This window comes from Coregonus lavaretus (assembly GCF_964263955.1).
Source record: "Coregonus lavaretus genome assembly, chromosome: 28".
Classification (NCBI taxonomy): Eukaryota; Metazoa; Chordata; class Actinopteri; order Salmoniformes; family Salmonidae; genus Coregonus; species Coregonus lavaretus.
The window spans coordinates 12,227,826-12,251,739 of record NC_140015.1 but is presented as its reverse complement, the minus strand read 5'-3'; the positions used below and the strand labels follow the sequence as shown (position 1 = coordinate 12,251,739).

The 23,914-nt window shown below is 41.9% G+C and overlaps 2 protein-coding genes across 2 annotated transcripts in view; both read left to right on the top strand.

Moving 5' to 3' along the window:
• Nucleotides 1–14,295, top strand: part of LOC311104447 (C1q-related factor-like) — a gene marked incomplete at its 3' end in the record, with an annotated part of 21,144 nt that extends 6,849 nt beyond the window's left edge. The window contains exon 2 of the mRNA XM_084146285.1: nt 14,116–14,295. Coding sequence (XP_084002411.1) covers nt 14,116–14,295 — 180 coding nt within the window. The remainder of the gene's footprint in view (nt 1–14,115) is intronic.
• LOC311104443 (zinc finger protein 385C-like) overlaps nt 1–23,914 on the top strand; it is a gene marked incomplete at both ends in the record, with an annotated part of 664,983 nt that overhangs the window by 437,922 nt on the left and 203,147 nt on the right. The window lies entirely within an intron of this gene.

Here is a 23,914-nt window from a genome sequence, read left to right as displayed (position 1 = left end):
ATAAATAACGGAAAAGTGGTGCGTGAATATGTATTCACCCCCTTTGCTATGATGCCCCTAAATAAGATCTGGTGCAACCAATTACCTTCAGAAGTCACATAATTAGTTAAATAAAGTCCGCCTGTGTGCAATCTAAGTGTCACATGATCTGTCACATGATCTCAGTATATATACACCTGTTCTGAAAGGCCCCAGGGTCTGCAACACCACTAAGCAAGGGGCACCACCAAGCAAGCGGCACCATGAAGACCAAGGAGCTCTCCAAACAGGTCAGGGACAAAGTTGTGGAGAAGTACAGATCAGGGTTGGGTTATATAAAAATATCAGAAACTTTGAACATCCCACGGAGCACAATTAAATACATTATAAAAAAATGGAAAGAATATGGCACCACAACAAACCTGCCAAGAGAGGGCTGCCCACCTAAACTCACAGACCAGGCAAGGAGGGCATTAATCAGAGAGGCAACAAAGAGACCAAAGATAACCCTGAAGGAGCTGCAAAGCTCCACAGCGGAGATTGGAGTATCTGTCCATAGGACCACTTTAAGCCGTACACTGCACAGAGCTGGGCTTTACGGAAGAGTGGCCAGAAAAAAGCCATTGCTTAAAGAAAAAAATGAGCAAACACATTTGGTGTTCGCCAAAAGGCATGTGGGAGACTCCCCAAACATATGGAAGAAGGTACTCTGGTCAGATGAGACTAAAATTGAGCTTTTTGGCAATCAAGGAAAACGCTATGTCTGGTGCAAACCCAACACCTCTCACCACCCCGAGAACACCATCGGCAGGCACTGGGAAACTGGTCAGAATTGAAGGAATGATGGATGGCGCTAAATACAGGGAAATTCTTGAGGGCAACCTGTTTCAGTCTTTCAGAGATTTGAGACTGGGACGGAGGTTCACCTTCCAGCAGGACAATGACCCTAAGCATACTGCTAAAGCAACACTCGAGTGGTTTAAGGGGAAACATGTAAATGTCTTGGAATGGCCTAGTCAAAGCCCAGATCTCAATCCAATTGAGAATCTGTGGTATGACTTAAAGATTGCTGTACACAAACGGAACCCATCCAACTTGAAGGAGCTGGAGCAGTTTTGCCTTGAAGAATGGGCAAAAATCCCAGTGGCTAGATGTGCCAAGCTTATAGAGACATACCCCAAGAGACTTGCAGCTGTAATTGCTGCAAAAGGTGGCTTTGTAGAGGGGGGGGGGGGGTTATGCACGCTCAAGTTTTCTGTTTTTTTGTCTTACTTCTTGTTTGTTTCACAATAAAACATATATTGCATCTTCAAAGTGTGTAAATCAAATGATACATACCCCCCAAAAAATCCATTTTAATTCCAGGTTGTAAGGCAACAAAATAGGAAAATTGCCAAGGGGGGTGAATACTTTCACAAGCCACTGTATTATGCAAAAGACAAAATTCACACATTTTACAGCACAACTCAGAGTCATGTCTTAAGTGTAAAAGTAACACTGTCTCAATAATCCATGCTCTCTGGGAATGCTATAAAGTCCAAATGTTATGTGCGAGATAAAGTATAGAGATACCCATTGTGCTAGATGATTCTCTTTTAATCACTCATCTTGAAAAAACGTAAACCAAAAACTTGGAAATCAAAACGCCATCATTAACATAATGGAAAAATCGAATTATTCATTATTGAAATATTGAAATAGCATGGGTGACCGAGACAAAAAAAATTGGTACAATTTAAGGCCATGTGGCAAACAATAATGCAGGCTCTAGGGAAGGGGGTGTGAGCATGCGGGTCTGGACAGATGAGATGTAGTCGTTGTTTGTTTGCATCTGTAAGTTGTTGTTCATATGCGTATGTTTGTATTTGGTGTGGGAAAAAAAATGACAAGAATGTATTATAAAAAATTTAATATATAAATTACTTTAGGCCCAACCTTTGGCCCTTTGGCTTTCCTTGTTATTGCCACAATGTTATGGTCACTACAGCCAATGGGAACTGATGTTGCTTTGGAGCAAAGCTCTGCAGCATTAGTGAAGATACAATCAATGGATGTCACAGATCCAACACTATTATGAGTGTAAAGTATTGTTCAAAGCAACATTTAGAAAATGTCTTTGTATTTCCCCTAGAGGGCGGTTTGAGATACAATACTGCGTGAATTAAGCTGTTATCTGTGTGTAATTTCCTTTCCAACCCATCACCATGCATCTCAGTGGTTCCTTCTTCATGTCTCTGGGGGTTTCTTAAGCTCTGGTGCACATCAACACAAGACTGTTTAGCCTATTGCTGTGTATCGAGGTGTGACCCATGCAGTGTGTTTAGCATGTGGAGGCAATCTATACACAGCAAATTGAACAAACATGAACCATCTGTATCCGAATCTGGCATGTTATATTAGTGTCTGTCTTAATTAATGAAACCTGTTAGAAAGTGTGGAGATTTGTTTTTGCTTTTTTCCCGTAATGCTTTTTCCCGCAATTCATATAAAAAGAGGGGGATTGAAAGAAAGTTCAGGCTATGTTGGGTGTTAAAATACAAATATAGACATTGCATTCATTCACTTTGTAGCATATATTATTTCAGAATAGCCTAGACATTGAATCAATATATATCTGTGGTAGCACTTTATTTTAAGGTACACATATTAGACACAAATTTGTAGTTTATAAGTACGTATATAATTATCTTATAAGGCCTTTATTATGTCTTATTAGCCCTATATTAGATCTTAATTAAGTGATTTGTTATTCAAACCGTATAAGTCATTTATTCTTGGCCAATCCTTAATAACATAATTATTAACAATTATAAAGGCATATTCATATTCAATAAAGTGTGACCATATTTTTACCTGCAGATTTTTTTCTCAGTTTCAGGCAAGCTTTGTATGTTTTTGCTCAAGGGTGTAGGGAGGAGTGATCCTTTGTGATTAATAATAAAACCTTATACAGTTGACATGCATATATATGTATATGGAAATACAGTATATACCGTTTAGCAGTTTAGTTGTTTACATCTAATTTTGACTTGAATGTTGGCTGTATGGCATATATGAAAGGAGATGTGCCCCTTTCTGTACAATGAGGTCATTTCTGGACAGTTTTTCTGCAAGTAAAAATATGTTCACACTTTAAAATAGGGAACACATATTGAGGTACAATCCTCTTACCAGTCCAAAATAAAAACAGCTTATTAAGAGTCTGTTTCTTGTGTAACTTGCTCTTTATTAAATATTAATATGCCTTTATTATTGCTAATAATTATGTAATTAACGATTGTCCAGTAATACATGACTTATAATGTTTGAATAAGAAAACACTTAATTAAGGCCTAATATATGGCTAATAAGACCTAATAAAGGCCTTATAAGCTACTTATATACACACTTAGAAACTACAGATTAGTGGCTAATATGTGTACCTTAAAATAAAGTGTTACTATATACTACATATATATATATATATGTTACTGTCTCATCAGCTGAACATTCTACTTAACACTCTGGTGCTAAAATGAAGCCAGAGACAATATCTTTGGGCGAGGTTTAGTTTATTCAGCACTGAGACTGAGGGGCCGCTGTTTGTCTCTGTATATCTTCAGGAACAGAGAGCCTCCGTCTAGTGGTGTCTGGGATAGGGAGAGGCGAGATGCACTCAGCCCTTGGTATCGATCCCACCATGTGCGTGCGTGTGTCTCTGTCTGTGTACGTGCATTCATGCATGTGCCTGCGTTTGTGTAACCCATTCCCACTCTGACAGACCGGTTCTTCCCTCCTGTGATGTAGTCTATGACCCTCACTCTATAATCAGCTGGAGAGGTAGCAGAGGCGGACCTTTGGCCTTGATTTGCTGTGTAATTGGACATCAGAGTTGACACTCTGCCGAGTGGAACATTAGAAGCAGTCTAATTAGGTGCGGTAGGGCTATTAAATGAAGATTTGCCCATGTTGTTAAGAAATACCACACAAATTGGAAATGTCAAGATGACACCCGGCTGCCATCGCCAACCAAGGGAAAAAAATCATTTATCAGAAAAGTTTCCAACTGAAAGCAAACACAATCCCCATACTACTACTTCACTCCAATGCTGTCTCTTCTTCAGCCTGTCTCTGCAGTCTTGTCCCTTTAAATAGCAGAGCAGCAGCCAGACTTCATCTCCGCTGTCATCTCAGATTCAATAGTTTATGAATAAATGCTGTAACATCCCCATACATTGAAACACAGGAGCATATGGTCTAAAATAGCCTATGGATTTTCAGCTGGAGATGACTGACTCCAGCATGACATTGGTGTTGACTCACAAGGCTCCTTCATTATAATGAGAGCACATACGGGGGACGGGAAAGCGCCCATGGCCCTGTTATTTTGTAAACATCTCTCTCTAAGCCCTGACATCTCGCCATCACCCAATTCAATACATTCTGATAACCCCCGACCCCCTCTCTCACATCACAGGGAACCCTCAAGTCAATGGCTCCAAAGTGACTCACACTCAGACGGCTAAGTTACTGTATGTGTTTAACAAGGTGTCTCTCCCCTCTAAACATGAATATGGCAGATATCAACAGTGATATATCAACAATCCTTCTAGCCAGAAATGATGAATAGGGCACTTCATGAAAAATGCATGTGGCAGCAAAACATCTAAACCTGCCTCTCCCTCAAGACTATTAGTACTTTCTGCCTAAGCTTTGCCTCGTTAGGGAGGTTTCTCACACTGCAAAACGCTCCTCTCAATACCCCATAATACTTTGTGGTGCATTTCAAGCAATAACAGTTTTTTAAAATTCATAGCGACTAAAATAACTTGCTTTATGTTGTGGGAGGGTTCAACGTGTCACCCGATTCTACCATAAAAACACTCTGTTACCAAGATGCAGGGAGTGAGTGGTGATTGAGACTGAGCAGTGCTGAAAATTGAGCGTTTCTCACAGTAATTGACTGACAATAGTGAGTCACAAACAAGCAAAAGTTGGGACACACACAGGTCAGAGTTGACGCTTCCCCTTCTACCTCTCTCTGTTTCTCCTCTCCTCCCCCTCCCCTATTCCAGTGCCAATACATCATCATCACAACAAGCCAAAGGATTTTCCAGCCCCATCGTTATCACTGTTGTCCCATCCATCGCCTCTGTGTTTTGTCGCGTCATTATCCTCCCAAGTTGTTGTTGTTTCTAACCGATAGGACACAGAACTGTAATACATAATGCATTTCCGTGATGACAGGCTTTGATTTGCCTTGACACCCAGTGGGAGGGACACTTGGCATTATATAAACAATTGTATAAATGGTGGAGAGGTTCATGCGACGAAAGGCATTCACGTTACAGGGAAAAAGGCCCTGAATGTACAAACAGAACAGATGCAGTGATTAATGCACAAAGCCTTTCTCTCTTTCTCCTTGACAGATGGTGGCTCTCCCGTACCATCTCCTTCTCTCAACAACTTATCATGTATTTAGTCAGGTTTCTACCACAAATACACCAATAACACAAAAGAGGAATGGAGGTTTTTGACAGCATGACAACTCTGCTCAGAACAACATCTGACACCAAAGATCTGTGGAGCAACGGTCTTTTGACTAGGGAGATTTCTGTATGTGTGTGTGTGTGTGTGTGTGTCTTTGAGCATGTGCAAATGTGTGTGTGTGCGCATGTGTATCCATGTGTGCATGTGTGTGTGTGTGCATGTGCGTGTATGTGTCATGGTGGTGGGTGTTAGGAGATTTGACAGGGTTGTGACAAGGTGTCTAAGCTGCCATTAGGCATGCGGCTCACGGTTGGGTGTTCAAACCCAATTAGGTGGCGGTACACTTGGATTTAGAAAGAGGTGAGCGAAGTTTAAAGAATGGAAGCTTAACAGTGAGTCAACAAGTCCCTGCCAGAGAAACGTCAGCAGCTGTCCTCCATCCATACATGTCCTTGTCACTCCGACTGGAGAGAACCGATCAGTGTCCAAGAGAGGGACGTTACAGACTGTTACTGACACCAGCAAACCACAGCTAGGCCAGTACAATATTTAAATGGGTTGTTTGGATCTTTTGCATTGTCAATCAAGACAATAACACAACACCAGGCATTTCAGCTGTTAGCTATAGGATAATGCAAAATGCCATCACAACTCAACATGATTCCCAACTCTGTAGAAGTAATCAGCTTTAGCAGAGGACAGTGAATATGCAAAAAGCTGTCATCCCTTTATCTATTATAGGTACGAATGCTGTCATTATTGATAAACTCCACATTCATATTCAAATGCATTCACAAGGCGAGCGGAGCCGAGTGGAGTGGTATTCACTGTGGAGTCTGGGGGGCATTATCTATTAAGCTGAAGCAGCACAGCCTCAGCCCTCAGCTCTCATCTCTCTCTAATGTTCCAGTACCACGCAGAGCATTATTCAATCAGAGACATCACAGTGACAATGTGATGGATGCTAACATGCTTCAGCAGCTACGGCAGGGGGAGACGAGACAACGTCAGACGACTCTGGAGCCATTTGCCATCGCTGGAGTAGGCTAGGCTGGCCTGGGCGCTCACGCTTTGTTTGTTGTGTCAAAAGTTCCACGTTGTATTCTATTTTGAGGCCATGCTCTGCCAGTTCCAGTTTTGTTCTCTCTTTCCATCTCTCTGCTCCTTTTGCTCACTCCCTCTTTCTCTCTCTTTCTCCCTCTTTCTCTCTCTTTCTCCCTCTTTCTCTCTCTTTCTCCCTCTTTCTCCCTCTTTCTCCCTCGTTCTCCCTCTTTCTCCCTCTTTCTCTCTCTTTCTCCCTCTTTCTCCCTCTTTCTCCCTCGTTCTCCCTCTTTCTCCCTCTTTCTCTCTCTTTCTCCCTCTTTCTCCCTCTTTCTCTCTCTTTCTCCCTCTTTCTCTCTCTTTCTCCCTCTTTCTCTCTCTTTCTCCCTCTTTCTCCCTCTTTCTCTCTCTTTCTCCCTCTTTCTCCCTCTTTCTCTCTCTTTCTCCCTCTTTCTCTCTCTTTCTCCCTCTTTCTCCCTCTTTCTCCCTCTTTCTCCCTCTTTCTCCCTCTTTCTCCCTCTTTCTCTCTCTTTCTCCCTCTTTCTCCCTCTTTCTCTCTCTTTCTCCCTCGTTCTCCCTCTTTCTCTCTCTTTCTCTCTCTTTCTCCCTATTTCTCCCTCTTTCTCCCTCTTTCTCTCTCTTTCTCCCTCGTTCTCCCTCTTTCTCTCTCTTTCTCTCTCTTTCTCCCTCTTTCCCCCTCTTTCTCTCTCTTTCTCCCTCTTTCTCCCTCTTTCTCCTTCTTTCTCTCTCTTTCTCCCTCTTTCTCCCTCTTTCTCTCTCTTTCCCCCTCTTTCTCCCTCTTTCTCTCTCTTTCTCCCTATTTCTCCCTCTTTCTCCCTCTTTCTCTCTCTTTCTCTCTCGCTTTCTAAAGTCTAACCTATGGCTTTCGCTTCCAGCTTGTGAGTTGTTCCGAGTACAGTGTGAGGGTAAATTATGCGGCTTCTCTGTCATTGTGTACAACAGCGACTGAGTGAAAGAAATAAAGAATGAACAATGAATTGAGCAATGAACAAGAGTTTCAATCTCAATTATTTACAGTTTTTCTCAATTGCTAAAACACTAAACCCTATTGTCTGAACCAAATGCTCAGTTGCCTGAACCCACAGATTGAATCAATCACTCTTTTGGCAAAACCATAAGCACTTTTCACCTGTTTAGACATAACTTGCCAACACATTTTCATTGTGATGCACCCGTGCTGCATAATGGTGAGCACAGGTGACAAAAGTCAAACACAATTAGAGCACAGGTGTCACCACTTGAACACAACAACTCAAAATTGATCACACTTGTGGCTAATGATGTGAGGGAACATATACAGTAAGCCAGTTCAGAGAGCACTGGTTTGTGAGGCCCTACAATGGATAGAAATCTGAGAGGAAGAGTTCGTGTGAGAGGAGGTCGAGGTGGTCGAGGTGGTCAGCGAAGACAAAGAACAGTAATATCTGATGAAATCAGAGCTACTGTGATTGACCATGTTCTTGTCCATGGTATGAGCATGAGGGAGGCTGGACAAAGGGTACAACCAAACATCAGTAGATTCACTGTGTCCACCATAATCCGAAGATTTAGAGAAGAGAACAGGTAATTACCTTTTTTTGACATTATAGTACAGTATGTAAATGTTGACAGCAATTACTGTATGACATACTATATACTGTACCACAGTATACTGTAAGTAAATATATGTTTCAGTACATCACTGTACCAATGTACTGTAGTATTGTAATGGAGGGTTGGTCTAACTGTTTGTAGGCCTAGTATTCCATGTATATTTTTTGTAACTCCATGTTCTCTTTTTGTAGAATTGAAAGACAGGTATGTTCTCCCCACACCAAGAGACCCTAATTGTTGATATGGTCCGTGAGAACAATGCCATTAAACTGAGCGAAATTCAGCAGAAGATCATTGAGGACCATTTAAATTTTGAGGGTATCAACAGTGTCAGCCTCTCTACTGTTGATCGTGTCCTCAAGCGCAACAGACTGCACATGAAACAGCTATACAGAGTGCCCTTTGATCGCAACTCAGACAGAGTCAAAGAGCAAAGATTCCAGTATGTACAGGTTGGCATATATCCAGACACATTCAATGTTGATTACTCTAAGTAGTGATTTACTGTAGTGGCCTAAATCACTTTTTCCGTATCACTTACAAAACTATATCTATTTCTACAGAGGGTTTTTCAACTGGATGCAATGGAAAGACCCCATCAATACATCTACATGGATGAAGCTGGGTTTAATTTCACCAAAAGGAGAAGGAGAGGCCGTAATGTGATTGGCCATCGGGCCATTGTTGGTGTTCCTGGGCAGCGTGGTGGCAATGTCACATTATGTGCTGCCATCAGCAATCATGGGGTTGTCCACCATCATGCCAACCTGGGGCCCTACAACACTCACCAGCTCCTCATTTTCCTCAATCACATGCGAGATGCTTTGTTAGGGCAGCAGGATGAGCATCCCATCTATGCCCTCCAGGTTAGAGAGTGGTACAATATGAACCAAGGTTTTATCAATCTTTGCCTTCCACCGTACTCCCCTTTCCTAAACCCCATTGAGGAATTCTTCTCCTCATGGCGGTGGAAGGTATATGAACGCCAACCTTACACCAGGGTAAATCTCCTGCAAGCCATGGGACTTGCCTGTGGTGACATAGGTGTGGAGGCATGCCAAGCCTGGATACGGCATGCCAGGGGTTTTTTCCCCCGTTGCCTGGCCAGACAAAATGTGGCCTGTGATGTGGATGAAGTCCTGTGGCCTGACCCAGTACGGAGACATGATGCTGTGGCTGAGTAATGCACTTATTTGTATATTTTTGTACTTTATTTTTACATGGGCTTACTGTACACAAGTGGCAAACGCATAAGATTTCTGTTTGTTTTTACAAGTGCTACATGTAAATGCACAAGATTTCTGTTTTGTCTTTTTGTACAAGTGCTAAATGCACAGTTTTTTTTGTTTTGCAACATGCATTTAGCCTACAGTGAACAATAAACATTTATTTATCCAGCTTCATGTCCTGAGCATTGTGTTTTCTATTTTTCTACATAGTGTTTAGTGACTGTTCAGTAGTGTTTTTAATTTTGATTGACTCGGGGCACGATTTGACAACATAGTTCAGTTTTGAGCACAGATTGAACTGTTTTGAGGTGAAAGTTTGGTTTTGCAAGAAGAGTCTGAGGTTTTGTGAATGTAGCTTGAAAATTGGGTTTTGTGTTCACAGTTAAGAGAAAATGAGAGCAGCTTTCAAGAAATGTGTCTTAGCAATCGAGAAAAACTGTAATATGACTATAGCGTGGTCAGATTCTTTGAAATCAATGGTTGCTGAGATCAAATACATTGGATTTCTAATAGCGTAAGGATAGTCCTTGGCAAGTTTAATTCCTTAACTTTCTAACACAAGGAGTTGAATTGAGTCATATCACACACCTCTGACATCATCAATGTGAATGCAATAAGACAAATATTTTAAGAAGTTTTCAAAATCCCCATAGACAGATCCAACCAAGTCTCTATCCACCGCCCCCATCTGGCACAAAGCAGCAACCTTCTAATAAGAGCGTGTTGACTTTGTGTGCTCAGGGCGAATCATCTCATATTAATATGCACTGGACGACTGCTGCTATGGATCAGGAGAGAGGGCTTTGTTTGCACATCAATATGAGCCTTGCAAGATTTAATCAGGAAGGTAAACAATGAAAGAAGACTCATAGATGCCTATAGTACAATATGCCAATGCCATATTTAACCTGCACCTTTAAGGCTGGCTTCAGCATAACAGTTCGGCATAGTCCTTCATAGCATTACCCAGAGTACTTCACCTTGAAAGTACTCTCCGAAATGGCAAAGATCTCCATGCAAGCTGGAATGTCTCTAGCTATCTATTTAAACTGTCCTCAACCAGGTCTCTCTAGAAAAACCTGTATAAATAAAGGTAAAAAATAAAAAATACTGAACATTCCTCTTGTTCTGGCTGAGAATAATCGAAAGGCGTCTGGCATGACGTGTCTTTACAGCCACAATATATTTATTCCTCTGTCGCCCTGCATCTTTCATTTCAAACTTATCCATTACGTTCTTACGCTTGTCTTATTCTTATTAGTCCTTTCAGTTTGCCTTTTTAAAAAATCACACTTCTATCTACTGCTAAGAGATATTATGCGAGGTAAAGACAAAATGACAGGCTTGATCTACTCTCTCTCAACGTTGTAAGAAGAGTGGAAAAGGCAAGAGGGAGATAAACTAAGGAGAAGGCTTCATGAAATCACTGAGATTTCTCAGATTCTCATTATCGTGACTGTCTGATTGTCAGCAGGGTGCTTCATACCAAGCTGTCAAAGAAGTAGTCCGATTCCAAAGGACTGGCAAGGCTTCCAAGATGCCTGAATGTGATGAAGGCGATGAGGCACTGATGTCAGTTGATAAAATGCTGCTCCATGTGAAATATTGTGTTATCGTATTGTCTCCATGGTGAAGAAGTTAAGCCTTTCTGTCTGTCACAAGACCTGCTAAAGAGCGGGGATGACAGGTACATGAAGTGTTAGCAGTGGATGGGATGTGTGCCCTATCAATGTTGAAAATGATCTTGCAGTTGGCATTCTTCAAAAAATCTAATCAAATTGTATTGGTCACATGACCCGAATATAACAGGTGTAGACTTTACTGTGAAATGCTTACTTACAAGTCCATTCCCAACAATGCAGATTTCAAAATTAAGAAAAAAAAAATCTAAATAAAAAAGGAAATAGTAACACAATAAAATAACAATAACGAGGCTATATACAAGGAGTACCAGAACCGAGTCAATGTACGAGGTAGTTGAGGTAATTGAGGTAGTTGAGGTATTCTCACTCTTCACATGCCCTTTGAGAAGCTTTCCATTTCTCTCTCACTCAGTTCTTTCATAGTTTCTAAAGACTTTTATACACCTCCTTTGGAAGACTGGACAAAAGTTTTCCCAGCTTTAAAGGAGAAATAATATGACCATGCATTTTCATATTGGTTGATTTCTTAAAGCCTTTAGAGGCAATGATGGGATGTTTTCAGTAAATTTCGGGATTTATTGATGATGCATTGTCACTCACATCATAGCTTAGCTTAGACAGGTTTTTAAACACAATGTGTCAATTCAATAAATGTATCTCTCAAAACACTTTATTCAGCACTGACTAGGGACTGACTGAAACTCTGTTATTTAATTTAATTGAATAGACAGCTTCAATGTCCCTGCCTGTTGCTTGTATTGACTCACAACCCATCATAGCTATTGGGCTTTAGTTCACTTTGCTTTCATTGAATTAGCTTTCATTGCATTTTCACAATGTGCATATTATGTTTCTACCATTAAAATGTCAGTCATGTTGTCAGATATTTAAAGTGTTGATAACTTTATCATTTTATACACTACCTTCTAGTAAAACATTTATAGATTGACATTACAGGACGTAATGCATATGGTTTACTATCTGCTCTCTCGACTTGGAAAATATTAAAATAAACAAGGACATTTACATTTTAGCAGACAGTCTTATCCAGAACAACTTACAGTAGTGAGTGGATACATTTTTGCCCGTACTGGCCCCACGTGGGAATCAAACCCACAACCCTGGCATTGCAAGCGCCATGCTCTACCTACTGAGCAACACGGGACCCTGATAATTACCGCAGTAGTAGAGGGAGTCAAGTGAAATGCATGCATTCATTAGACAGCAAGTCTCCCTCCCTGTATCTCTCTACTCCTCCACCCATCCCCTGTTCTCCCCCTCTCCCCTAACCCTGGCCCACAGACAATCACTGACAGGTCTACAGGGTTAAACCCCATCAGTGTGTTGTTTGTGGAGGTCTGTGCCAGCCCCCTGGCCCTCAAATGTGTCAATAAATCCGATGTGTGTGGCCCCTGGTTAAACGGGCCAATTAATTATCCTATCTTATCCCTGCCACCTGCTCAGCCAGGCTGCCATGCGGCACACCAGATCTGGGACCCTGCCCATACTTTAGATTCAGATCCAGAAGCTTTTTAGAGAATGGGGGAAAGAGTAGTTTGATTGAAGTTATGACAGATGTGTTTTTCATTGGTGGGACAGATTATAAAGGATGCTTAGCTACAGACAATATCAGGGTTTATGGCAACTGAATGTATATCTCAGATGCTTTGGTCTTCCAAAATGTATGGTGCTGATGCTATTTATTTAGGCCCTGATCTTTCTATGCTTGTGTACAACTGGTGATGTCTCAGTGCAGTATAATACTGCTGCACTTCAGTTTCTTTTTGTAAAGCTCTACATGAATGGCCAATGGTTAGCTTTTAAAAGTATTTATTTCTGTCGCATACACGCACATGCGCGCACGCACACACACACACACACACACACATTTAAACGCACACAGTTATTACTGTCAGGGCACCCGTTTCTCACTACAGCCCACGCTGTTCTCCCAGTAGAGAGGAGAACGTTTCAGATGGAGCTTAATTAGCCTGGCCCAGAGGTCAAGGAGATCCAGCACCAAATGTTCAGACTGCCAAGCAGCCTGGCCTGACAATACCATACACACCACATAGCCTACAGCCAACATAAATGCAATTGATATGGTAGATATACAGTAATGTATGAATTCAATCACACTTACAACATATCTTACTTTTACAGTATTTTCTCATTCACTAAAGAATAGGGATGTTTTTCACTTTTTATAAGTTTATGTGAGGTGGGTGTCCTTGATGTATTTCACTGTAACTCCTCAGTAGTTCCCTCTACACTCTTAGAAAAAAGGGTTCCAAAAGGGTTCTTCGGCTGTACCCATAGGATAACCCTTTTTGGTTCGAGGTAAAAACACTTTTTGGTTCCAGGAACCAAATGGGTTCTACCTGGAACCAACAAAGGGTTATCCTATGGGGACAGCTGAAGAACCCTGTAGACCTTTCCTGCAGTCAAATGACCTAGTGGCCTCATGGGCGGAATGTTATTAATATATTTCATAATCTCATAATTAATAAACATTATATAAAAAAACTGCAGAAAATCCAGTGTTTCTATGTCAAACGGTTTTGTTATATTTCAGTCTTCTGTGATGTACTGTATATGAAGTGTAATATTGGGATACAAACTCAAAATTGAAGCCCTTAACCATGTGTGTGAGGTGTATACTTTTGTTTCAAAGTAGATTTGTTTAAGACTACCAAGAAACACTGTGTGACCCTGATTTAGCCCACTGCAGTAAAAGCTTTTAGGGTTCTAGATGGCACCTTTTTTTTCTAAGAGTGTATAATAGAACCAGGTCACCAGAAGAGTGAAACCTGTTGTTGGGTTTTTTAGAACGTCTACTCAGGTGGAGAACACTGAGCAGTGCTTTGAGCAGAGACAATAACCATCTGACCTGACACCCCAGCCCACAGTCTTCAATTCATGGCAGAACATTCAATGAAGAACCAATGACAGCCTAATTAAAATCATGTTGTGGTGTGTGATGTGCCAGAAGGTTACTGACCCGTCCCTTGTTCTTTATGTGTAGAATTAAAAGGCAGAATCAAAGCATGACAACTGAAATGACTGCCATTTCAAATAACGTTTGTGCAGTATGTTTCTCTAACACATTCATCCCCTCTTTCCTCTCTTCCCTGTTCCAGGTGCGAGCCAGTGCCATCGCCCAGGACGCTGATCAGAACTATGACTACGCCTCCAACAGCGTCATCCTCCACCTAGACGCAGGCGACGAGGTCTACATCAAGCTGGACGGGGGCAAGGCTCACGGCGGCAACAACAACAAATACAGCACCTTCTCTGGGTTCATCCTCTACGCCGACTGAACCCACGCAAGAGGCACGTCCCAGACAGAAAGACAGAGAAAGAAAAGAAAGTAAGAGATTGAGAAAAATAGTTGTAATGAGGGAAGGAAGGGGTTAAATGCCGGAATGCTTTCTAGTTTCCTGGTTCTCTCTATTGTCACACCAACCTCTGCTTATAAAACACATCATCCCCAAATCAAGTTTCTCCAGCTCAGCTCAGCCTGCCTGCCTGTCTGCTGTGCTGTGAGGGAGGGAGAACATGGTAATAGGGGAGGGAGTAGTGTGGGGGGAAGCTAGGGAAAGAGAGGTGCTTAGCCCTCCTCATCAGAATTCTAACCTGTCAGTTGCTCCTTGCTTTCTGAGTATTCCTCCTCCTCAAACTGGATAATAAACCAACTAACGTCAAGTGAATCAACTAACGTCAAGTGGATCCGACCTCATCATCTTCTCTCCATAACGGTCGGCTATGTGGACTCAGTTGACTGAAATTGTCCTATCTTGTCATTATGTGCTTTTCCTTTTGTAAAAGATACTACTACATCGTATACTTACACAAAACAGGATATTAAAAAGATGTTTGTCCCTTGTGAGAAAAAAACTAGATTTTGAGAGAATGGTTTTGTGAGATGTTGACTGTGATTCAGCAGGTGAGCAATCTAAAAATCTGATTAAAAACGCCTTTAGTTGAGAAACGGAAATTAAAGGTGTCATTATAGTTTCTAACGATATATGATTTGTTGCATTTGACACCTGGCTATCACATGGTGTTTGTTTATGTGTGATGTCAGCTGTGGGAACACAGGCTGAATGTTATTCATGCAAAGCATGTTATACACAGACAACATTACATTTTCCCTTGTCCCATCCAACGTATCTAAAGAGAAAACGACACATAGTCTCTATCCTTGCCCCTTCTCCCATCCCTATACCCCTATCCTATTTGTCTAAACATGGCCAAAGTGGGTTGAAAATAGACTAAAATGTATATTAGATGTTCTAGTTATGTAGATATCCTCCACCACCAGAGTCATTCAATGAAGCAACATATTCAGATTCTGAGGTAACCTATTTTATAAAAACCAGTGTCCATTCATTCAGCTTCTTCCTCTTGCACTCTGCTGTGGTGAAGTTAAACATCTAAAGCAGAGCAATGAGATGGAGAGAGAGAGGGAGAGAGAGAGAGAGAGAGAGAGAGAGAGAGAGAGAGAGAGAGAGAGAGAGAGAGAGAGAGAGAGAGAGAGAGAGAGAGAGAGAGAGAGAGAGAGAGAGAGAGAGAGAGAGAATGGGATGTTTTTATGGCGAGGCAGATTTTCTGTTTCAGTGTCTGAGGCTTCACTGGATATCATCCGTTCATTAGCTGCATATTCACTGATACATACAGGCATTATGGTAATATTTACTCAACATGGCGGGCTGACAGCTTGCTTTAGAATGAAATTGATTGGGTGAGTGACTTGGCTTGTTAGCATTGTGTGTGCGTGTGTTTTGTGTCTGTGTGTGTGTGTGGGTGTGTGTGCGTACGTGCGTGCGTGCTTGTGTGCGTGTGTGTGCGTGCGTGAATACGTACATGCGTGAATGTGTGTGTTGGTGTATTTGAGTGTTTGCATCAGAGCATGCGCCATGCCATTGCTACTGCTACATTGTTGTTTTTCTGTTATTCTGTGCTACAGCCAATGACAGATATTTTACTCAGCAGACAATGAGATTGCATTACATAGGGAGGGGAGCCTCTGTAGAGATGGTGAGAAGAACAAACAGCTTGTAAATTAAATCTATGCTATGTTTGTCTATCTAATTTTATCTTTTTGAACTGTTGAATACATTTAAATAATAAATGGGATTTTTGGAGTCACTTGTCTCAAGATAATTATTTTACCCCAAATACTATTATTGTGTTGAACTATTTAGAGTGCAGACAGCATGGTTGTGAGGCTGGTTGAATGTACTGCCAAATTCTCTAAAACGACGTTGGGGGCGGCTTATGGTAGAGAAAGGAACATTCAATTATCTGGTGGACATTCCTGCGGTCAGCATGCCAATTGCACGCTCCCTCAAAATTTGAGACATCTGTGGCATTGTGTTCTGTGACAAAACTGCACACTTTAGGGTGGTGTTTTATTGTCCCTCAGCTTCTTGACATGCCACACCTGTCAGATGGATGGATTATCTTGGCAAAGGAGAAATGCCCACTAACAGGGATGTAAACAAATGTGTGCACAACATTTGAGATAAATAATATTTTTGTTCGAATGGATCATTTCTGGGATCTTTTATTTCAGCTCATGAAACATGGAACCAATACTTTACATGTTGCGTTCATATTTTTGTTCAGTATAGTTTAAACTTTTTGTAAAAATTATATAATAATATATGCCATTTAGCAGACGCTTTTATCCAAAGTGACTTACAATCATCCATGCATACATTTTACATATTGTTGGCCCCTGGGAATCAAACCCACAATCTTGGCATTGCAAGCGCCATGCTCTACCAACTGAGCACCAGAGAACCAATTGTCTGTTTAAGAAAACATGAAACAGATCCTATTATAAATGCCTTCTCCTCTCCCTCTCCTTCATATCAGTCTAACCAGAGATTATTTGGGATGATAGGTATCAGGGAGGCAAGGAGGGGGGTAGGAAGGGTGCACCACTCCCCATATCCTCCACTCGTCTCCTCTCCTGTGGAGATGCTACGGATCTGAAAAGGTGGGCTGCAAGATAAAGTCCATCTGACTCCAGCGATGTCCGCCAGCGCACCAGTGGAATAAATCTACTAAATACAATACTCATTTAAAAAGCAAATGACTCCTGCAGGAACACCAGAGTCTGCCTCAATCTGAGATCTCAGCCTATATTCACAGATACTCATCAACAGCGGAACCATTTATTCACCGAAGAAGGCTAGAGGGGGAGAGAGAGAGAGAGAGAGAGAGAGAGAGAGAGAGAGAGAGAGAGAGAGAGAGAGAGAGAGGATAGAGAGAGAGAAGAGGCTGGAGAGACTGAGAGGGAGATAGAAGAGGAGCGGAAGGCGCTGTGAGAGGGACAAATGTAGAGGAGAAAGGAAGCATAATGACGGAGATATAGAGAAAAAAGGCAGAGGGGGATGAGGAAGACATGAAAAGGGGGGAGAGGATGGGCGGGAGAGAGATAAAGAGAGGACTAGACAGAGGGATAGGGATGGGGGGACTAATATAGATTGGGTCTGAACAGAGAGAGGGAAGTGGATTGCTTTTAGGAGTAGAGCGGGGGTGGGGTTAGCCAGTGAGAGGCTAGACGAAAGAGCAGAAGAGGGGCTGGGATTGGACAGCTGTCACACTAAGGGGACCGTCCTCAGACAAGCCCCCAACCCACCCAGCCCAGTCACCACGGTTCTGTATCCCACAGCCCCGTCCTTCAGACTCCCCCAGACGCCAGCCGCCTAGTCACCCTGACTCTGTCTGCTCCTGCCTCCGTACATGATTCCCTTTGTCACTTTAGGCCATAGCCGAGGAAGAAGCCTTTTCCAGTTTTCTCTGGATGGGCTGAGGCCGCCAACACAGGTGTACTATCCAGTCAGTCCCCTTTACATGTGAGCAAGCGAGAGAGAGAGAGAGACAGAGAGAGTGAGAGAGAGAGAGAGAGAGAGAGAGAGAGAGAGAGAGAGAGAGAGAGAGAGAGAGAGAGAGAGAGAGAGAGAGAGAGAGAGAGAGAGAGAGAGAGAGAGAGAGAGAAGAGAAAGAGAAAGAGAAAGAGAAAGAGAAAGAGAAAGAGAAAGAGAAAGAGAAAAAGAGAAAGAGAAAAAGAGAAAGAGTGAGAAAGGAGCGCTAGCAGTTTGCAGACTCCAGGGCTAAGGTTGCTACCCTGCCTTGTTCTTCCATGCCTCTGTCTCGGCTTGTTTAAAATCACAGAACCATGTTCACGATCACTTCACAATTTTACTTGAACAAACTCCATACCCATCTAACCTTCATATTGCAGACCTATTCTTCACTAACCATACCTTTCTTCTCCTACAGACTCCTTCCTCTTGGTAAATGCATTGTCACATTTCATAATCCACCTTTTTGGCTGCAGTCTGAGATACACAGTGCAGATCACAGAAGGTCATGGTGTACAGCAATGCACTGAGTTTTTCTCTCCCTCTGAGTGAACAAACTACGGTATTCTCACATGATGTAGCTACCGCCATGTCTCCAGAGAACTTACTGAGCACAAAAAAACACAAACAAACATCCGACATGCCTTTTTTCCCTTTCAGCAAGCGGAATGTGTCTGTGACCTTTCAAAGTGTAGTTTCCCCTAGTGTTTTGCACAATTTTGGGGGGGGAAATTAGAGAGAAAAAATCTGACACACTTTAAACAGAGATCAAGCTATCTGTCCTAATATTGTGATTACACTGATGTTTGGGTAGACATGTCAACATACACAGAGCATTCTTTCAGATCTGTTTAGCTATGAAGCTTAAAAGAATGGAATAGACTTTGGTACACTGCCTTCAGAAAGTATTCACACCCCTTGAATTTTTCTACATTTTGTTGTGTTACAGCCGGAATTTTAAATGGATAACATTTTTATTGTTTGTCACTGGCCTACACACAATACCCCATAATGTCAAAGTGGAATAATTTTTCTTTCAAAACCTTTACAAATTAATTAAAAATGAAAAGCTGAAATGTCTTGAATCAATAAGTATTCAACCCTTTGTTATGGCAAGCCGAAATAAGTTCAGGAGTACACATTTGCTTAACAAGTCACATAATAAGTCACATGGACTGTATGCAATAATAGTGTTTAACATGATTTTTGAATGACTGAAATTGGTTGTCTAGCAATGATCAACAACCAATTTAACAGAGCTTGAAGAATTTGAAAAAAAGAATGGGCAAGTTGTACAATCCAGGTGTGGAAAGCTCTTAGAGACTTACCCAGAAAGACTCACAGCTGCAATAACTGCCAAAGGTTACTCTAACATGTATTGATTAAGTTGGTTGAATACTTATCTAATCAAGATATATTAGTATTTTATTTTTTATCAATTTTATTAGAAATGTTCAAAATGTTCTTCCACTTTGACAATACAGAATATTTTGCGTAGATTGTTGACAAAAAATTACAATTAAATCTATTTTAATCCCACTGTGTAACACAACAAAATGTGGAAAAAGTCATGGGGTGTGAATACTTTCTGAAAGCGCTGTAGTGTCTGTCACACCATTACAAATTGGCATTTGTGAAGAGTCCCTTTCAAACAGCGGAACATTGAGGGCCAGTGTCCCTTAACTCCCATGATGATCTCTCGGTTTCCTCTGAACACGATATGATTGGGCTCAGACGTGGGTGGGCGGCGGCACATGCATTTAATTGCAACGTGTGAATTTGTGTTAGTTAGAGTGCAAGTGAAACAGGGAATGATGAGCAGAGCCGGGGGAAGAAGCCACGGGAGACATACTCCCCACACACCTCCTACACTCACAATAAACACATGAAGACATACAGTACACTCACACATGTAGGCATAGAGTTCACCTACTTTTTGACAAACGTAAACAGGTAGTTGACCTAATAGGCCCTAATAGCAAAATAATAAAGAACTCCCTCAAACATACGTATTTTTTCTCCTCCTGCCTGATCTGATGGTGGGATGTGTGGTGGGTAGTAGTCATTCCCACCTGCGCTGAGAGGCGGACAGGCAGGGAAGGAGCCATGGGTGGTCCTGAACAGACCAGGGCGGACCGGGGGAGGAACAGACATCTGTGATGAATAGATACAGACGTGTCACTGTTGAACATACTATTCATAGAACACGGACACATTCACACAGAATCACACTTGGCTAGAGGCGTTTGACCAAAACATATTGTGTATACAGGATAACACTATATTTTAAGGTACATTTATTACCCACTAATTTGTAGTTTTTAAGTGTGTATATAAGTAGCTTATAAGGCCTTTATTATGTCTTGTTTGTATTTGTATTTGTATTTATTATGGATCCCCATTAGCTGCTGCCAAGGCAGTCCAGCAAAATTAAGGCAGCTATACATTTTAAAAACATTACAATACATTCATAACAGATTTCACAACATATTAAGTGTGTCCTCAGGCCTCTACTCTACTACCTCATATCTATAACACAAAATCCATGTGTATGTGTGTGTATAGTGCTTATGTTATTGTGTGTTTGTATGCATGTGTCTATGTTTGTGTTGCTTCACAGTCCCCGCTGTTCCATAAGGTGTATTTTTATCTGTTTTTTAAATCTAATTTTACTGCTGGCATGAGTTACTTGATGTGGAATAGAGTTCCATGTAGTCATGGCTCTATGTAGTACTGTGCACCTCCCATAGTCTGTTCTTGACTTGGGGACTGTGAAGAGACCTCTGGTGGCATGTCTTGTGGGGTATGCTGTGTGCCAATAGTTCAAACAGGCAGCTCGGTTCATTCAACATGTCAATACCTCTCACAAATACAAGTAGCGGCAGGTAGCTTAGTGGGTAAGAGCGTTGTGCCAGTAACCGAAAGGTCGCTGGTTCTAATCCCCGAGCCGACTAGGTGAAAAATCTGTCGATGTGCCCTTAAGCAAGGCACTTAACCCTAATTGCTCCTGTAAGTCGCTCTGGATAAGAGCGTCTGCTAAATGACGTAAATGTGATGAAGTCAATCTCTCCACTTTGAGCCAGGAGAGATTGACATGCATATTATTAATGTTAGCTCTCTGTGTACATCCAAGGGCCAGCCGTGCTTCCCTGTTCTGAGCCAATTGCAATTTTCCTAAGTCCCTCTTTGTGGCACCTGAACACACAACTGAACAGTAGTCCAGTTGTAACAAAACTAGGGCCTGTAGGACCTGCCTTGTTGATAGTGTTGTTAAGAATGCAGAGCATCGCTTTATTATAGACAGACTTCTCCCCATCCTAGCTACTGTTGTATCAATATGTTTTGACCATGACAGTTTACAATCCAAGGTTACTCCAAGCAATTGAGTCTCCTCAACTTGCTCAATTTCCACATTATTCATTACAATGTTTTTAGTTTTAGAAATATTTAGGACTAACTTATTCCTTGCCAACCATTCTGAAATTAACTGCAGCTCTTTGTTAAGTGTTGCTGTCATTTCAGTTGCTGTGGTAGCTGACGTGTATAGTGTTCAATCATCCACATATACACACTGACTTTACTCAAAGCCAGTGGCATGTCGTTAGTAAAGATGAAAAAAGTAAGGGGCCTAGACAGCTGCCCTGGGGAATTCCTGATTCTACCTGGATTTTGTTGGAGAGGCTTCCATTAAAGAACACCCTCTGTGTTCTGTTAGACAGGTAACTCTTTATCCACAATATAGCAGGAGGTGTAAAGCCATATTAGCCATATATTAGGCCTTAATTAAGTGTTTCTCATTAAAACATAATGTATTACTGGCCAATCCTTAATAACCTAATTGTTAGCTATAATAAAGGCTTATATAAATGAATGTCATCTGTATAAGGTTATATTATGAATCACAAAGGGTCACACCTCCCTACACCCTTGAGCAAAAACATAGAATGTTTGCCTGAAACATAGGATTTGTGTAGTTTGATGGCATAAGACATTGATTTATAAATATGTCATATAGCCAACATTAAAATCTGATGTAAACAATTGATGTAAACAATTAGTTTCAGCCATTATATGGTTTTGCTAATGGGTGTGGGGAGGTGTGCCCCTTTGCGACTGACATTATATAATTACATGCCATACAGCCGACATTCATATATAGAAGCATATATGGAAGTTGAGTTGCTAATTGTTTACATCAAATTTTTACTTGAATGTTAGCTGTATGGCATTCAATTAAGTCCTTTCTGTAACAATTGTCTGCAAGTACAAATAAAAAATCAACAAACACAGATTGTATTTATGTTTACACGTAAAATATTTTAACACACTCATTATACTGTTCAATAAAAATGCAACAAATTATACTCTATGGGCAGACATTTGAATCCCATTTTAGGTCACTTGAAGTTCATCAGCCCTCTTAATGAGCTAGATGCCATTGCATCCTGGGAAGCACATTGTCTGAATTGTAATTTTCCATGGGAAAACACACACACAAACATACACACCCACTCACCCAAACACACAGACACACACACACAAACAAACTCCTCCCCCTGTACCTCTCTGCATAGTTTTCACACTTTGTCCCTAAGCTCCAGGTAACAATTGCCCAGGGCATGTGGGTGATACAGTATGAATTACGAGGCATGTTTTTCAGGAGCATGGAGGACGAGGAGAGAGGGGACCCCCAGGAGGCGTACACGCACACAGACACACACACACCCACACCAACACAGAGAGGGGTTTGCGGGTCTGGCATCAGAGCTAGTCTCTGCCATACGCTCAGAGCACAGAGACCTGTAAACACACTCAGGAACCTTCTGGAGTGGTAAAGGCTAAACACTGGGATCTATCCTCACTACTGTATAGCACGCACAGGTCTAGGAGATACCTCCCTGCACTTAACTGGCAATGAAACAATGGCAACTAAACAATCAAATGACTGTTCCCGTCGTTGGTGTGTAGTAGGGCCTATTCACTGACGCTCAAAAGACGTGGTAGAATGAACAACAAATAATCAGCTGACACCTTTACATCTCAGAGGCTCAACTCGTTACCGTAGTGCTTCAGTAGGGCTGAGACAGAGCTCCCCTAAGCAGAGGAGGCAATGAGCCTGTACAAGGTGAAGGAGGAGATGAGAAGAGAGGAGAGGTGAGGAGAGGAGTCTTGAGAACTGGGTGATTAATTTTTTACATTTTTTTTTTTTGATTAAGGAGCCCTCCCTGTCTGGCTCTCACCCTACTCTCTCACCCTCCTCTCTCACTCCTCCATCCCCTCTCTCCCTCTGCAGCGTTCACAGCCGAAGTTGGATTCATTGAGAGGACGCTTAAGGAGTCTTTGTCTCCAAGGTGGGATACACACACACACCAACACTTAAGGGAATGGTTCCGCTGAGAATACCGAAGCTATCTACCAAATTAGGCCGCACAGCCACACTTTTGCCGTTCTATTTAATTTTCAATTAAAGGGCTGAAGCTCATAGACTCACTTGCATTCACACACTCAGATCAACACTTATACAGACAAATGAATACGTTCACATACCATACATGCACAACACATGCCTACATGAGTGTGAACTCTGATGATGTCATAGGTAAATTATATCATTGCACCCATCATTTGGATCCTGCTCATTTGCACGTAAAGACAGCATGAAAACAATCAGCAACTCAGGTGAGAAAACTGTGCTCAGTGGAGTGTGCAAACAGACACACATGCACACACACACACACACACACGCACACGCATGCACACTAAGTACTACAGAATATTGTGCCAACTAGCGGAGCCGGGTGGACCTCCAGTGCCAACTATATCCCGTCTCAAAGGTCAGAGGCATATGGAGCAGGGAGGTTGTGGGGGGATGGACAGAACAGGGAGGGTGTGGGGCGATGGAGGGAACTGGAAGGGTGTGGAGAGATTGACGGAACAGGGATGGTGTGGGGCGATGGACGCAGCCACCTGAAAATGTCAGTGTCACCAGTTGCCATGACAGCCAGCAAAGTTTGGCAGTCTCAGTCTCACTGTTAAAGGCCAGATGATTTGCTGTGGCTAA